The sequence below is a fragment of the Aethalodelphis obliquidens genome, unplaced genomic scaffold (genome assembly GCF_003676395.1).
Source record: "Aethalodelphis obliquidens isolate GAN/ISIS:26980383/991018 unplaced genomic scaffold, ASM367639v1 scaffold55, whole genome shotgun sequence".
Lineage (NCBI taxonomy): Eukaryota > Metazoa > Chordata > Mammalia > Artiodactyla > Delphinidae > Aethalodelphis > Aethalodelphis obliquidens.
In genome coordinates this window covers 12,312,026-12,330,293 of record NW_020837999.1, presented here as the reverse complement: position 1 = coordinate 12,330,293, position 18,268 = coordinate 12,312,026, and the positions used below count along the sequence as shown (strand labels likewise).

General features: G+C 34.0%; 1 protein-coding gene across 11 annotated transcripts in view; it reads left to right on the top strand.

Moving 5' to 3' along the window:
• Positions 1–18,268, top strand: part of DCAF6 (DDB1 and CUL4 associated factor 6) — a 168,535-nt gene that overhangs the window by 116,635 nt on the left and 33,632 nt on the right. For 9 of the 11 annotated variants that reach the window (XM_027086403.1, XM_027086401.1, XM_027086404.1 and 6 more), the window contains 4 exons: positions 2,497–2,614; positions 7,119–7,234; positions 8,416–8,502; positions 8,735–9,062. In XM_027086403.1, coding sequence (XP_026942204.1) covers positions 2,497–2,614; positions 7,119–7,234; positions 8,416–8,502; positions 8,735–9,062 — 649 coding nt within the window. The remainder of the gene's footprint in view (positions 1–2,496; positions 2,615–7,118; positions 7,235–8,415; positions 8,503–8,734; positions 9,063–18,268) is intronic. The other 2 variants (XM_027086396.1, XM_027086397.1) reach the window with 2 other exon arrangements.

Here is an 18,268-nt window from a genome sequence, read left to right as displayed (position 1 = left end):
CTACTGTGTTTTACATGATTTTTACTATATTCCAGAGAGATTAAATAATAACTTGGTAGTAGATAACCTAGGAAGAAGGTTTGAATTAACATTGATCATCTCAGGAAGCTTCTTGCTTTTGGAGGTTGGGGGTGCTCTTGGAGGTTGGTAGATATTTTCTACACCATTTTGACCTCTTAATAGCCAGCTATTTGTCTACTATATTCCTTTAGTCATAGCATGCAAATATCTATAGCTGCCTCTAATTTTACTCAAAAAGGAAGTTTTGATACAGCATTTAAATGGCTTCTTTTTTTAAATTTTTGTTGGAGTATAGTTGATTTACAGTGTTGTGTTTGTTAGTTTCAGGTGTTAAATGGCTTTTTCCCCCCCCTATTTCTTCTCTACTTTAAAAGAAAAATAATAGCAAAGCACTTTACAAAATGTTGTGAGAGATAATGAAAGAAGTAGCCCCAGCTCTACCTCTTAGTTTCCTTGATCATTCATTCAGTCTTTCAGCTATCTTCACCAATTCCAGATCCCTAAGGATGACTGTGGTTTGGGCAGCAGTGGGACAGAAATTTTAGCAACATAACTAAAGAATAAGGGAAAACTGTATGTGGACAAATGACTAACAGCACATTTTTCAAAGATTGTCAAGGATAGGACAGATATTTTAAAAATCCCGTTCAGGAGTTCCCTGGTGGTCCAGTGGTTAGGACTCTGGCATTCACTGCCGAGGGATCAGGTTCAGTCCCCAGTTAGGGAACTAAGATCCCACAGATCATGCGGCGTGGCCAAAAAAAAAAAAAAAAGTCGTGTCTTGATAATTTTATGTAAGTTAAAGATATGTTAATTTGGTTATTTTATCAGAATGCCATTTGGTAAAATACGTCCTCTAAAACATTGAATGTAATATTGAATCTTCGAAAGTCGTAATGGATTGTTAATTCTTTTTCCAGCAGCTCTTTATATCAAGGACATAATCATAACAAAAGTAGTACAGAAACAAAGTGAATTTGTCATTTGGTAGGCCAGCTTTATAATTGATTCATACTTTTATTTTCAAATAGTAATTAATGTTATAGGAGAGGATTTCTCAGGAGTTAGAAGTGAAGACGTAAGAATTGATAATCCTGAGTTTTATCAGCTTGGCTTCTCATCTCTTGGGGAGAATCCGTTTTCCTTTCTGCTACAGTTCTGTATTTTTAAGTCTTGTTAATTGTCCTCTCACAGGATAAAAGCTAGAGCAGAGTTTCTATGAGAATCTCTTTTAGTAAGTGCTCCACCGTCTTCAAGAGGAATGCAAAAAGATATGTCCTTCATTGCAATATAAAGTGGACCTAATAACCAAAAATCCTAAGTAATTTTGATTTCATTAAGTTGTTAATGCTTTTGTTGATACCGTTTTCAAGACAGAAAGCTTATTTTTAGTACTATTACATCAAGTCCTTGAACTTGTATCGAGAAAACAATTAGGACACAGAAGAGTTTCTTGTATCGAGAAAACAATTATGACACAGAAGAGTTTCCTTTCTGCAAGCAACTGGCAGAAATGTTACATGTTTGATTATATAGCAGTTTTTATTCCCTATATATTTTAATGATCCCCAAGCTGTTATTCATCATAAAAAGAAAAAAAATTTAAAACCTTATTCAAATTTGTCTTTGAATATCCATGTACTCCTTTTGGGGGGGGAGGGGAGAAGTGACTTCAAAGTGGTTTGTATCCATTTCTGTGGAGTTTCTTGAGTTTTATTTACCATTTTACAAAGATTTTATATGTTGAGATGGATGTATATTATGATTATCACCTATAGACTCTTAAGGTGGAATTGCCTTTCCATAATTTAGAAAACAAAGTTCTTGCAAGATTAGGCAGGAGAAGAGGATGGAATTACACCAAAACGTACGATCTTATAACATAGAGTTTTAGAAAATAACAGAGCACAATAAATTTTCTTCTCCCGCCTCCTTCCCAATAGTGTACAGGCTGTAATCCCTCCCTAGATTATAAGTCTATGAATTTGAAAGAACAGAAAGAATTTGATAGCATTTAATTGCAGCAAAGGTTTTACTAAACAACTTCTTTTGGAGCCCTTGCATCTTACTTCTCAGTGTTTCTGAAGGAGCCAATGATAGTTATTCTTGATGCTGTAGCAACTGAAGAAAAAGACCCTGAGCGTTCCATTAAATAAAAGTACCAAGTTTATAAAGTATGTCATTGCATGTTAATATTCTTTGATTCCCTAAAAACTAAATATGGTTCTCAAATGTGTGTGATTTTCATCTGAATCAAAGGGAGTCATGTACACAAAGCTAGAAAATGATGCAATGCCACTTTTGAAATATAGAGTGTTTCTATAACACTTGCTTTGAACTTTAAGTGAGAACCATGCAGATGTGAGAAAGAGTTATGACAAGGACAACCTAATTTAAGTTTTATAAATTTTAGGAAATGTCATCTTTTTATTGGTTTCAGAGACTTTTTTCAAATGTTTTAAACACAATTTTCAGATAACAATAATGAAAAGCTGAGCCCCAAACCAGGGACAGGTGAACCAGTTTTAAGTTTGCACTACAGCACAGAAGGAACAACTACAAGCACAATAAAACTGAACTTTACAGATGAATGGTAAGTTAATATTTTTGTGAAGATGTTCTTAGCCATTTTGTAGGATTGTATTAGATATTATTTTTAGCACTTCATCATCTTTGTTTTGCAATAATACATTGGTTCTCAAACTTTAGTGTGCTTCAGGATCGCTTGGAGAGCTTGTTAAAACACAGATTACTAGACCCCACTCTCAGAGTTTGAGATGGAGTCAGAGAATTTGCATTTCTAAAAACTTCCCAGGTGATACTAATATTGCTGGTCCTGGGATATTTCTTCTGATAGAAAATGCAAAAGATAAAAATAATCAATCACCAATAGACCACCAGTGCAAAAATTAATAAACCTAACATTTTGGAGCTTTTTGCAGTCTTGGTCCTATGTAAAAGGTATGTGTATGTGTATATATACGTATATATTTTTGGTTTGAGTTTTAAAACATGATTTTAATCATACCTAATATATTCAGTTCTCCCCTGCATTTATTTGAGTTAACTTTATAGTAAATATTCCCACAATACTACTTAGTTTTCATAAGTATTATTTTCTGTATAACAGATTCCATCAAGTGGATGTACCATAGTTTTACTTAACCATTTCCCTTTAATTAGGCAGTGAATTTATTTGTTTATTTTTACCAAATAAAACTATAATGAATATCTTTGTTTACAAGCTTTTTCCTACCTTTAAGGTTATGGATTTGGGATATTTTTCCAGAAATAAACTATATCTAGATTGAAAGATATTACAAAATTATTTTCAAAAGGATAATCTGTTATTACATTTCTCCCAGCACCATATGAAAGTACATGTTTTGCTGTCTCCAGACCAATGTTCAATATATTCATTTATTTGTAACATATATTTGATTTTTAAATTATTTTTATTTAATTTATTACTGATGAGTTTGAACTTATTTAATAGTTGTGTAGATTCTTTTTAATGACATTTCTGATTATATTTATTGTTCATTTAATCTAGTTAAATCTTACATTAAAAAAAAATCTAGTTATGTGAACTCCTTAAATTCTTTGCCACTGTCTCATTGCCTTGTGTGTGAGAGAGACAGCACCCAAAATTTTGTACTTGAATTTATTACTATTATTATATAAATTAATATATAGATAATCAATCTTTCTTAATATATAATTAATTATATATTAATATAATTATATGTGATAAATACAGGGTGATTATATTAATCATTTAATAACCAATATATTGATTATCCTATATGATTAATATATTATTATATTAACATATTTAATTGTATATTATTATATATTATGTTAGTATGATATATAATATTGCATATAAATAATATATAATATAGTTATATATTGTTTATTAATATATAATTAATTATATGTTGATATATGATATTTATTTATTCCAATTCACTGGTTTCCATTTGTGTTTCTGTGTGTTTTTAAATATTAAATGCTTCGATTAAATAGGATTTTCACATCTTATTGAATACCTTTCTACATTCCAAAGACTGTTCTAGACACTGGGAATGCATCAATGAAAAAAATAGACAAAAATATCTCTGCCCTATTGGAGCTTACATTCTAGGTATGGGAGGCAGACAATAAACATAATAAGTGAATTGTGTAGTATGTTTGATGCTATTAAGTGCTATGAAAGAAAATAAGACAGGTAAAGATGTTTGGGAGATCTAGGGAAAGGGTAGGCATCATTGAGAAGATGATATTTGGACAATTTGAAGGAGTGAGCCATGCATATATCTGGGGGAAGAGCTTTCTAGGCAGAGAGAAAGCCAGTACAATGGCTCTGAAGCAGAAGCAGTCTTAGTATGTTCAAGGATCTTTAAAAAAAAACAACAATGTAGCTGGAGTAGAGTGACCAAAGGAGAGAGTAGTAGCAGATAAAGTCAGCCAGGTAAGTGAGAAGGGTCTTTAAAAGGTTAAAGGATATCTCTGGTTGCTGTGTAGAGAATAGGCCTTAGATAGAAGCTGGGAGACCAGATAAAAGGCTTTGGCAGTAAGCAAGGTGAGAGGTAGTGGTGTCTTGGACCAGGATAGGAGCAATGGAGGTAGTCAGAAGAGATTGGATTCTAGATATATATTTGAAGGTACCATTAATAGAATTTCCTTAGGAACTCTAGTGTTTGACCTCAACTTTTAAAAATAATGATATCTATGGCCCTTTTTCTTAGTACATGATTTAAGATCACAGAAGATTGTCATAGTTATTCTTAAGTCTTTTCTATTCTCATGTTTCTGTACAGAAGGGACTGATATCTTACAAACAATCTCATCTGAACATTTTTTAACCAAACATCTTTAGTCCCACTCTTCTTTTGAATGCTACTTTTCCTTCTTTAAAAACTGACCATGAATTATATTCTCTTATTTCTTTATCAAAAAAGTAATTAACTTTTTTCTGATTATGAAAGTATTCTGTATTCATTGTAAAAAAAAAAAAATTCAAAAGAGTATGCAGTCTTTTTCATCTATGCCAGCATGGTGTCTTGCTTTTATTTTAGTTTCTTTGATCCAGATAAGGCAATTGAGCACACTGACCAAGAGTTTGGGCTCTGAACCTGACTAGCTGTTGAACCTCTCTAAGTATCAGTTTTCTCATCTGAAAAAGGGCATATTTAATAGAACCTACCTCAGACTTTGTTGGGAAGATTTAATGAGAACATGCAGAAAAAGTACATAGCACTTAGCACGTGATAGGCTTTAAATAATTGTTAGCTACAATAGTCATCTTTTATAAATTGCCTTTCAAGTCCTTTGCCCAGTTTTTTACTGTGGTGTTTATCTTTTTCTTATTGATTTATAAGAGCTATATATTATAGAATTAAGTGAGGGTAATATCATTTGTCTTTCATTCGTTGCAGATATTTTTCCCAGTTTGTTGTTTGTCTTTCAGTTTACTTATGGTAGTTTCGCTTTATGGTTTCAGCCTGTGAGCTGATACTCCTTGTCCTTCCCAGGATTAGGGGGAAAGTTTCTTCTTGTTTTCCTCTTATAGTTCTGTGATTTTATATCAAAAATATATGTTTAATCCTTTTACAATTTATTTTACCATAAAGTATGATGTAGAGCTTATAGCTCAATTTTTCTACATGGCTTTTCCCTTGTCCCAGTACCATTTATTGAGCAATCTAGTCGTTTATCTGTGATTTAAAATGCCATATTAACACATGCTAAATGTATTTACTTGATTACTTTGTCTTTTCCACTAATGGCTCTGTATTCCTACATCAATGCCATAATGTTTTAATTATCATAACTATTCTACATTGAGCATTTTATTTAAGCCTGTATCATAGCTTTCTCAATGGAAAAAAAAAAGATTTATATATCACATTGGCTTCTCTTTACCAAAATTGCTATGCATTTCTTTCTGGCTAAAAAGAAATACGTGTTCATTGCAAAAAAATCAGAATCTAGAGAGAAAGTGAAAAAAATCACTTACAGTAATCCTACTGAGATGACATTTAACATTGGTGAATATCCTTTCTGACATTTTTCTCTGCTCATATACCTATGTAGATATACATTTTTCTTAAAACTATATTATATATGGATGCCCTTTTAAAAAAATCAAATTGACTTCTGCAATTAACCTAAAAAGATTTTTATAAAATTTTGACAAAAGTTCCATGATAATTTGCATTGTTTATTGAGTCACTGCTGTTTGTCTATAATTAACGTTTTTTAAGTTACTGTAGCTGTTCAGTTTCTTTTTCTTGTTCACATCTATACTATATTTAAGAAATTGTTGCATTTCTGTGAATTTAATTTTAATCTTAGTCAGATTGTTATACATTTTCCTCTATTTTCCTTCCCACTCAGTCCCCTTCTTACACATATGTCATGATTTGTCACAGAATGTTCATTGAAAATTATTTATTTAAATTGGTCTGGTATTCTGCTCTAGCTAAAAATTTTAACAGAATTAGGATCATCATCAGGTAGGTATTAAAACTAAAACAGAAAACATTATCCTTCTACAAAACCATGGTGCTCAATCACTTGCCATATTTGAACAACAATCTATAACTGGCAGTGGTCCACAGAGGGCAGTTCAAAGACCAAAGAAATTTCCAGGCCTCTTTTCAAGTATTAATTTAAAAGTAGCCTAGAACAACAAAGTCTAAAAGGACCTATGATCAGAGTCTGTAAAATCATTAAGAATTTGAATGTGGTGAACCATCTGTAGTGAGAACAAGAAGAGAGATTATATAATTAAGTTAAAATTCAATAGAGAGACTTGTAAAAATATATACCAGATCGTAGAAGCATCAAAATAGTGAAGAAGTGGTCCTTTCATATTTTTAAATCTCTTTTTAAATACTAAAGTGGATTAGAATAACCCCCTAGACTTTCTAAAGTGATGTTTTTCAAGTACTATTAAAATAATAAATCCTGTATTTTATTTGTAGTCAAGTTTTTTGATCAACTTCTCTAGTTGTAAAATATAAAAATTATCCTAAAAGTTCATGCTTATTAACTTCTTGGTGGGATCACTTATCTTGTCTTGATGGTAGGAGCAGTACTGCCTCAAGTTCTAGAGGAAATGGGAGCCACTGCAAATCTGAGGGTCAGGAGGAATCCTTGGTCCCACAGAGCTCCATGCAACCATTAGGAGGAGAGAATGAAGCAAGTAAGATGTTAATTTTGTTTTTGTCATGACAAAACCCAGTGTTGGATGTTTGCCTATTTTTCGGGTACCTCAGTGCTACAGTTTTGTTTCTTGTTTTTAATCAATTACTTTTGCCGCGATAGTCCAGTTACTGCTGTTGATAAACAGATAACAAACGCAAAAGATAAGGACCTTAAGCATTTAAGATGGGACGTCACAGTAAAGCACAGTTCCCCTCTGCGGACACAGTGGCCAGGATAGATGGTCATCGTACTGACAGTACGTTAGAAAGAAATGTTGGTTTGAATTATCTTTACCATTTTTATACCTAGCAGTGAAATACAGAGTACCAATCTTGATTTTTTCAAAGAGTGTAGGTGGTTTATGGAGGGAAAAAAGGGATAAACTTTAAACAGGTTATGAGTAAATCCTGTTTCATACGAGAAGTGCCATTTAGAGTATGTTTTTAGAACCCTTTCCTAGAATAGTTTTATGTGATCATCAAATGAAATTTAGGGGTTAGTATAGCCTAGAACAGAGTAGATTTTCAGTACATACTTGATAAATGAAGGAATAACTGAATTGTTTTTCATTAAATGAATACATACCTCAGTATAACGGAGCTAACAAGAATAAAGTACGTATAAGATGACTGTCTGGTAAGCAAATGTCCAGTTAGGAACAAAAAAGACTGATCCTTCATGGGTCTTGGAATGAAATCCAGAAATAAGTATTTTCAATGGCCAAACAGAATTTATGGTGGGGCTAACTTTGCTATTTGTTCATGCTAGTTCAAATTAGACCAAATGCATGACAAAAGGGCAGAAAAATACTCAGTTTTAAGTTTAGATTCTCTGAAGTTTAGAGGAAAAAAAAGCAAGATTGAGAAATGTCAGTTGTGAGGGCTAATCTAAAGCAGAGATTCTTCACATGGAGTTCATGAAGGTCCACACATAGGCTTTAGGAAGAGGCAGTGGGCACAATTGCACATTTCTTCCTAATAGCGTTTTACAGTTTTGTGGGTACATACATAGTATTTGCATTACACTGGCAGGGCGAGGTTTTATCTGAGTGTCAAAAGTTTCTACGACCCCAGAAGGGTTAAAAACTGCTTATATATAGGAAAGCTGGAGTATTCAATTGGTGTTTATTTTTCTAAAAAACAAAATTAGGATTTAATGATAATTTGGTTGAATTCCCAGAAGCTCCTGAAGAATCATCAGAGGATGTGACAACACTTCAGGGAGGTACGTCTGCAGAAAGCACAGTTCAGAACAGTATAGATATAGGTGAGTTGTCATGTTCTTTTTAGATAATTCCTTCATATAGGAAAAAGAAGCCTTAATCTGTATTAGTCTCTCCAGAGTTAGAGACCATTTCCAAATAGATGTGTTGTGGAATTTTGTTCTTCATATAGGGGGATTAGACTTTATATTAGAAATTGTCTGTGTCAGCTCTGAAGTTAGATTAAATAATTAGTGTTGCCAACATGACCAATTGTAACTACTTATTTTCTGACAGCACAATCAGATAAGTTTACTTTTGAGCCATTGGATTCCGGTTCAGGAGAAAGGAATGACTTCAATCTTGATAGCCCTTGTGGGGTTCCCGAAGAATCCACTTTGTCTGAAAAAGGCAAGGAACCAGGAACTTCAGATCAAACTAGCACTGAAAGTGCTACCAGTCAGAGTACCAGCAATCCCGAACCTCAATCACAAACAGAAGCCATTGGGCCTTTGGCTCATGAGGAAACATTGGCCAGGGACTCTGCTCTCCAGGACACAGATGACAGTGATGATGACCCAGTGCTGATCCCAGGTGCAAGGTATCGAGCAGGACCTGGTGATAGGTTGGTAAATTTTTAATTAACATGAACTATAAAGAGTATAATTCACAAGCCTTTGTTTGAAGTCACATAAAGGAGTTTCTCCATTGTTGACAGCTTTTTCTTCTAAGGGTGTCTCAGTCATATAAACTCATAGAATTTTCTAAATTATAAATAATTTCATGTATTACATTCTTTGAGCAAACTGTGGAGAATAGAATGTCTCATTGCTCTGTATCTTCAGCACTAAGGCTTCGTCCTCAATTTACAGATCAAGAGAAAGGAATGTTGAGAATGACCAACAGGTTATTTATGAAGTTAGTTATATTTAGTTGTCAGATTGCCCTGTAGACATCCTGGCCTTTATCGGTTTTGGGTTTTTTTTAACGTTCAGTTTTTCTGCTTCTCTCTTGACCCTGGATTAAGGTAGCGTGATAAAGTTCTCTTTTTGAGAACAGTATGTTTTTCTCTGACTTCTACTAAACTTAGTAACTCAATTTCAAAAATGAAAAATCACACCAAGTAACAAATATTATAACTACAGTAAAGAATTAAATTGCTAATACGTTCATATACTTTTTCCATTTTTCATATTATGTGTTCATAAGGATATATTTTATTTTTTAGTAGATAAAGTAAATCTTTTAAACTATATTGCATTCCATACATTTCTAAAGCTATTTCCATAATCAGTGCCATCATATCTCATTGTAAGTTCTGTCTTCTTCCAGAGAATGAAATTTTATCTTTAAAATCCTAGCTTACACAAGCATGAAGAACCCACATCACATATTTTTATGCTCAATGTTCTGCTATTTATAAAATATGCTGACATTTCTGTCAAGTGAAAAGATTAATTTCCCATTAAAGAATGGCAATGTTATATAATGATTAAGAGCATAATGATTTATATTCTGTTTTTACCATTTACTAGCTGCTTCATCATTCAAATTACTTAATGTCTCTTTAAGGTTCAGTTTCCTTATCTATAAAATGGGGTTATGATTGTCTAGAATTGTTGTCAGAATTTAGAAAAAAATCAATCAGTGCAAGGACTTGTCTCAAATTGAAAGCACTGAATAAATGACAGGTGTATTAAACAACCAAGATATTCTGTGTAGCTACTTAGACTTTAAAAAGCAATTACAGTAAGAATGGTTACAGGGATAAAGACTAACAGAGGAGAAGCAAAATTCCTGAACGTTGTAGCTTGCAGTTCAGTGAAACTGCCTTTTCTTAACTATGAAGATAGATATGTATCTTCCTTTAGTCATATTTGGTCAACGTGTTTACTTTGCAATGACCCTGTTTTTAAATGTAGAGGGAGTAATCTTTGCTTATATTTGTATTTAGAGACTAATCAAACATCTTCTTGTTACCTGCCACACATTAGTCTTCAAATTCTTAGTATATATTTTAGACAAGTAAAACTTAGTTTCATTTCTTTCCATACCCAGAGGGAGTCCCTTACAATATTATTACCACTTGATGTATGCAGAGAAGGTTGGCAAGCATAGCACAATTTGAAAATCAAGTTGATGGTTTCTAAAACCCTGGGTGGAGAGCTAGAGTCTATAAGTATTTTAAGTTCGTAAATTTATGGCTTTCTAATGATGTAAGCAAACATATGTCCTTGGTTTTTTTCTGTACTTACATAGCTTAAAATGATACTAAGGTCATAATGGAAAATAAAATTTAAGTATCAACTTCTAGTAAAATGCACCATGTCACTTACCAGGTCTGTTTGTTTAAATAAGAAATCATATATTTTTGGTAAATATTAGACACTTGCAAAAAATCATAATTATTTAGCATCTTCTATTTAGGTTAATTATTTAACACTTTTACCTAACCTGCTTTATAGCTGAGGAAACTGAGGTGCTAAGCAGGGGTTTTATATATTCTAGACTTAAGGAGATTTTTTTTTTTTACACAGTAGTATAACATGAATGAGAAAGGAGGATTTGTGGGGAGAGTGGGTCCTATAGAATGCAAAATGTCTTGCAGCATATTGTCCTTATTTTGGATATCTGACTAGAAATGATAGTGTATTTCTATAGAGTGTTATCACTTACTTATCATTTTCATAATACTTAGATGATTTATATGTTTTAGCGATTCTCCTGAGATTTGGATCTGCCACAAAATTGACACCTGATAGCTTCCTTGACCCAAGAAACCCAGGTGCTGAACTAGACTAGCAGACTCTTTTAGAGGAGAGATGATCAGGGACAACAACCTGGAAGTGACCCCACTTCACGCACATACTCTTGAATTCATGCTCTCATGGTTAGGTCCAGATTTGAAACCACCTCTGGGTCTACATTTGCTTCCCTGCTTTTTTTGTATTTTAAACTAAATATTATTAATATTCTGTACACTCAGTTTAGGTATTTAACCTTAGTTTGTCCTATATATTATTTTGTTTTATTCTATAGGACACAGTAGTAGTAACAGAAGAATAATAAAATTCTTCCCATTGAGAAAGTTAACTTACTGAAAAGAGAAGACAGATACACAAGCCATTTATAAGAACATGGAAAACAGTTTTAATAAATATATGAAATAAATACCATATTATATATGTATATATGTGTATATACACACACACACACACACAAAGTTGTGCATACTGAGGTAATGCTAAAGTGATTATAGTGACTGTTTCACAGTTACATCAGTTTTCCTTTGAAATTTGTATTATTCTTTCCTAGCTATTTACCAAAAATTTGTAAATGGTGGAAAATCTTCCTTCTGACTTTTCTCTAAGTAATTTTGATAGTTCCTAACTTCCTGAGCACCATCTTGATTAAATCTTGAACTACCTATATAAAATGTACTTTTCATTTCTGTACCTTTCTAAGGGCTGTTCATCCTTCAGAAAACTGCCCATTTATCTTACTTCTAAATTTGGAGGAATGGGTATGTTGACTTTTATTCTAAAGAGAGAAAGTTTAAGAAATTTTGCTTCTTCAGAACATGAAAAGAATAATTTACCAGCTTATAAATAGGCATATGAATTTTGAGAATTTCTATTTCCAAAGGGACAAAGAATTTCAAAGCTCTACTGTAAAAATACCATTTGGTTCTTAGAATCTAAGGAAACATTTCACACTTGGATGAAATGCCCAACTAAAAGGATGCATGTCTTAAAGGTCATTAAGAAACCCAGTCAAGATTAGTTTGGTTAGGCTAGAGGTGGTCCCAAAATTGAAAATGGTAAAAGAGTCTATACTTAGATCTGTACTTTAATTTGTATGAAGAATTACATAGTGGATCTCATAATTTTTTTGCCACACATTTAATTTTTTAAATGAAACCTAAAAAGTTTATAGCTAAGCCATTTTCAACGCATTTAACAAAAATATCAAAACAGTTCTTTGCAACACAAAGTTATGATTTTTTAATAAAGATTTACATTCTTATAATTTGGTTAAATAAATATGACCCAGGTTTTAATTTCTGAGCTGAGAACAAGCATGAGAAGGAAATGTCTTAGAAAATAAAGGCCTTAACAACTAACATAGGTATTTTAAAATGGAATGCTCTGCTCATTAACTATAGCTAGTCTCGGTATAAATATAACTGGGACTCTCTATAGCAGAGGTCAACAGACTTTTTCCTAAAAAGCCAGATAGTAAATATTTTAGGCTTTGTTGGCCAAGAGGCAAAATGGAGGCAGTTATGTAGGCACGTCTATAATCATTTAAAAAATGTAACCATTTACAAATGTAAAAACTGTTATTCTTCTATGGGCCATTAGAATAACAGGCAGCTGGCCAGATTTGCCCCAAGAGCCATAGTTCGCTGATCCCTGCTTTATAGCAAATAAGTCTTATAGAGAGAAACCAAGCTATAGTGTATGGTAAATGCCTCTATTGACAGATAACCAAAGTTTAAAACAGTGAAATCTATGAATCACCACGTTCGGTCCCCTTTAACTTTGTCTACAGCAGGAACACAGAACGTTAAATGGAAACTAAATTGAAGAAAGAAACAATTAATCAAACATATACTTTCTAATATGGTATAAAAAAAGCAATAAATGAAAGGAGTATGTGTTTCTCTTAGTGATTTTATATATTGGATTTAGAAACATAAACAGGTGCCCTTGGAATGAAAGGAAAGTGGTCAGGTATATTATTTAGATGGTCTTCATGTAAACTGTTTTCACAGCGCCAAATCCACCTTCTAGTAAACAGAATGATGGCCTGGCTGATAGCTCTTCCTCTTGCCAAACCCAAGAGGTTTTTTGCTCTCTAAAAAAAAGACAAGTATCTAAGTAAACTTCCTGAAGAAGTTCTCACATAGTCTTGAATAGTTTTTAGTTAATAGACTCAATTAAGATACTGTAAAGATTTTTTATGTAAAGATTAAAGATATTAACTGTATATTGCCTGTTAGTTACTTTTTTAAAAAATATTTATTTGCATAGAAATTTGGTTCCATTTACCTACTCTGGACTCTATGGAACATGGCCTTCATTTTTAAAGCCAAAATTCTTTGCATACTGTAAATTTGCTGTCATCTATTTAGTCATCATTATAATCACTTTTTCAGTATTTCTAGTGATTCAAGTTTATTCTTTATTAAAATTGCAGAGGAAAAGTAATCTTAGAGAAAGAACTGAACTCCTAGGGAGTTAAAAGCTCTATTATTCTTTGCTTGCTGGTTATACAGTCTTATGGTTAGGACAAATGAGCCAGCTCAGGACTTAATTATTTAGTTCCCAAAGAGCAACTCAGCCCTGGGGAGCTAGTGTGTTCCAGTTGAGGGTATCGATAATATGAATCTGAACCTAACAGGGTTAGGTTCTAATTTTTTTAAAAGATAAAAGGGATTAAGTGCAATGTCTTCCTTCTAATCTATCTTCAGTGAGTGTTTCTGTTTCCTTAATTTGCTCATACACATTTAGTTGAATGACATATTCTCACATAATACCCTAAGTCACAAAGGGAAACAAAAGTATTTTAGATTTAGATGATTAACGATAAAAAGTGGTGGCCTTAATGCTTTAAATATTTGGTTCTTTGAAGTCTTTGTGAGTGACTTTAGTTATTGTGTTCCCTTCACTAGATTTAATATCAGAGGAACAACAATAGGTGATAGAATAATGAGGTAATTCAGTATGTTCCTTCATTATTTTACTTTTTCTTTATGATGAATTTGCAGGTCCTCTTTTTCCACAGCTAACCACCTTTCCTATTAACAGTTAATACTTCTTTGAACTTAACTGAACTCTAAGTGCTAAGTATTATAAAGCGGGTTGCTTTTCACAAACTATATTTAGCTGCATGTACTGCATGGGAATAGAATGAAAAGAAATTTCCTGTGTGCAGATATAATTGATGTTCACTTCAAGTGTGTCATATGATAAAGTAACTATAATGTGAAATGATGTATTTTAAATATTAGTTACTTGCTTTGACTATTTTGTTGAAGAATGCAACTTATGTTTTTCTAAAACTTGATTGGAGGTAACAATTAGCAACTTTCTGGTATTATTCAAAAATGCTCCTTTTCCTTGAGATCAGTAACAAAAAATGGACTTGAGTCTAATTCTGTGCATAGTTTTAAGATTCTGATTTTTTTAAAGAAAGCAGTTTTCTCATAAATCGGTTAGTAACTTAGCATCACATGTCAAGTGATACATAACTCTCAAACACTTCTGTAATTTGAAGACTAGCAAGGGGGTACATTTTTAAATGTTACTTTAAAGTGAACCTCAGTTCCATTATTCATTTACCCAAAACCTGGGTTACTGACAAAATTGACCTTGTACCTAATTCTAGTGGCACGTGTCTGTTATTTATCATATGTTTCTTAAACAAAGGGGAATATGAAACATATAGCAACAATCAGAAATGTAAAATTAGTAGAGTTCCTCATGGGGAATACAGAAATGATGAAATAAGCCAGAAATATTGTAGCTACATAGAAAGCCCTGGTTACCTCCCATTCTCACAAGGATTCTCATATAAACATCTCAAAATTGTTTTTGCTTTTGTGCTGGTGTTTATAGACTTTTTTAACATTAAGGTATATTTGGAGTAACTTTTTGCAAACTAGTCTGTTGGTAATTAGCACTTTCTAATTAAATTATAGTAGAATGGAATTTGTTTCAGGGCTTTTTGATTTTCTGACTTATACCCTGCATCCTAAGCACACAAAGCCAATTTCTACTTTTACAGTGAAGATTGCAACCTAAAAGTACCATGTCGCTCTAAGTGAGTTACAGAAAAGCTAAAACGTTGGAGTGGAAGGCATTCTGTGTTATGGCTGTTGCCAAGAATTGCTCATACTCTACATCAGCCATATTCGGAGTGTCTCTGAATACACCTTATGCCTCCATATCTTACTCTGTGTCCTCTAACTGAAATGACCTCCTATTACCATCACCATCATTTTGGCCACCTCAACTTTCAACATGAATCTTTTTTTTTTTTTTAATATTTATTGATTGATTGATTTTTGGCTGTGTCGGGTCTTAGTTGCAGCACATGGGCTTCTCTCTAGTTGTGGTGCGTGGGCTCCAGAGCACGCGGGCTCAGTAGTTGTGGCGTGCAGGCTCTCTAGTTGCGGCATGCAGGCTTAGTTGCCCCGTGGCATGTGGGATCTTGGTTCCCCGACCAGGGATCCAGCCCATGTCCCCAGCATTGGAAGGCGGATTCTTAACTACTGGACCACCAGGGAAGTCCCCTCAACATGCATCTTAAGCTGCTCTTTTTTGAAATTTTTCCTGGCTATACGTTGCATAATCCCAAGTAGGATTGAACATATCTTCTGTGTGCATTTATATGTATCTGTTATGCTACCTGTAACACTTTATTGTGTATATGTGTGTATATGTTTCCCTATGTAAGATGTAAGCACCTTTAAGGCCAGCATACATACGTGAATACATAAATAAAAGTTGACAAAGAAGACACCTTTTTATCTAAAACTATAGCTAACTAAATTTTTATTCATATTTCCTTAGATAATCCAGCTTATTGTCTTCTTCCTCTGCTTCCTAAAAGTTGAAATAAATGAAAAGCTATGAATTACTTTTTTAGGAGTCTGGCAACATTTCCACACATTTGATGACTTGCTAGAAAGACTCACAGAACTAAGAGTCACTTGTAATCATGGCTATAGTTTATTATGACAAGAGAAAAACACATCAGATGGAATCTGGAAAAATCCAAGCATAAGCTTCCAACATTCTCCCACCCAGTGTGGTCCATACAATGTGCTCATTCTTCCAGCGATAAAAAGCAGTTAACACTTGTGTAGTGTTTCTGCCCAGAGAAGCCTGCTTAATGAAGACTCGAAATCCAGCAGTTTTATTGGGGCTGATCAGATAGGCACCCTCTGCACCCAGCCACAACCCCCTAAATTCCAGACCCTGAAGGAAAGTAGGTGTTCACCATGAATCACATTATTTGTACAGACTGTCTAGGCAAGCAGGTACATCAGGGTTCAGTGTCTCAGACAGGCAGAACAATGGAGGAAACATTACATAAAGGTCAAGTTCTCTTTAGAGGTAGAAGCATCAGGCCTGCTAGCCTTTATTTTTATTTACTAACACATTTTGAGGCAAAGAATACAATCTGCCTGCCCCCACCACCACCCAGACACAAAAGGACTAGAAACAGCAAGATTCTCTAGCAACTCATCCACCTCTCTTATTTCGGATACTTGTAAAAGGTATGTGTTGAAATGACTGAAATTCCAATCCAGAGACCTTGTTGGTGACAGTAGATGACTTAGTAACACTAACATGGCTTTTACTATAAACAAGTGCTTTAAAGAACTTAAAAGTATTATTTTTATTTACTTATTTATTTATTTTTCGGTACGCGGGCCTCTCACTGTTGTGGCCTCTCCCATTGCAGAGCAACAGGCTCCGGACGCGCAGGCTCAGCGGCCATGGCTTACGGGCCCAGCCGCTCCGCGGCATGTGGGATCTTCCCGGACCGGGGCACGAACCCGTGTCCCCTGCATCGGCAGGTGGACTCTCAACCACTGTGCCACCAGGGAAGCCCAAAAGTATTATTTTTAGAAACACAAGTAACATATCTTTTCTAAATTTCTATTCATAGATTCATTTGGCCAACAAACTTTTTTTTAATTGATAATTTCAAGGTAAATTTGAGCTTAACTCAGAATAATCACAAACTCTAAATTTGGAGGCTCAAGTCAATGAGGTTTTCTTTCTAAAAACCACTAAGTTAATATGAGAAAAATGTATATATAGTATAAATTAAGAGAATTGAACTTCGTATACTGGTATCTAGAGTTAAAATGAGCATATTCAGTGAGGCATAAGTAAGTAGAATTTAACTTATTCTTTTGTTTTAATATCTTTTGCCTAGGGAATGTTTCTTTGACACATACCATAGCAACTTGGTTCTCGTCCCAAAGTCTTATAGCTGTTCTGAAAATAGAGAAAATATTTATTACAGAAACTCTCCTGTTGCAGGGGGCAGGGGAAGAGGTAGGGATTGAGAATAGCATCCATGTGCTTATAAAAACCTAATATTTTGATCTTTGAATGGAAAAAGTCAATCTCAAGTTTTATAAATAAATGCAAACTCAACTTATTTTTATTTATTTATGTATTGGCTGCGTTGCGTCTTTGTTGCTGCGCGTGGGCTTTTCTCTAGTTGTGGCAAGCAGGGGCCGCTCTTCTTTGCGGTGTGCGAGCTTCTCACTGCAGTGGCTTCTCTTTGTTGCGGAGCACGGACTCTAGGCAGGTGGGCTTCAGTAGCTGTGGCACGCAGGCTCAGTAGTTGTGGCTTGTGGGCTCTAGAGCACAGGCTCAGCCAATAGCTGTGGCACATGAGATTTGTTGCTCCCGGACCAGGGCTTGAACCCGTGTCCCTTGTGTTGGCAGGCAGATTCTTAACCACTGTGCCACCAGGGAAGTCTGCAAACTCAACTTATTTTAAGATGGAAAGACTTAATCTTTGATTAAGCCATCTTTTTCTACCCTAATATTTTGTTCTTTTACAAGCTATTTTAATAATATCAATAGTATTGATTAATTTTACCACTCTAGCTATATGTTTTGTTGTTGTTGTTTTTTGGCCACGCCACCTGGCATGGGGGATCTTAGTTCCTTGACCAGGGATGGAACACATGCCCCCTGCACTGGAGGCACAGAGTCCTAAGCACTGGACCGCCATGGAATTTCCATCTCTAGCTATATGTAAATACGTTTTATAAAAGGATTTTTTTTTACCATG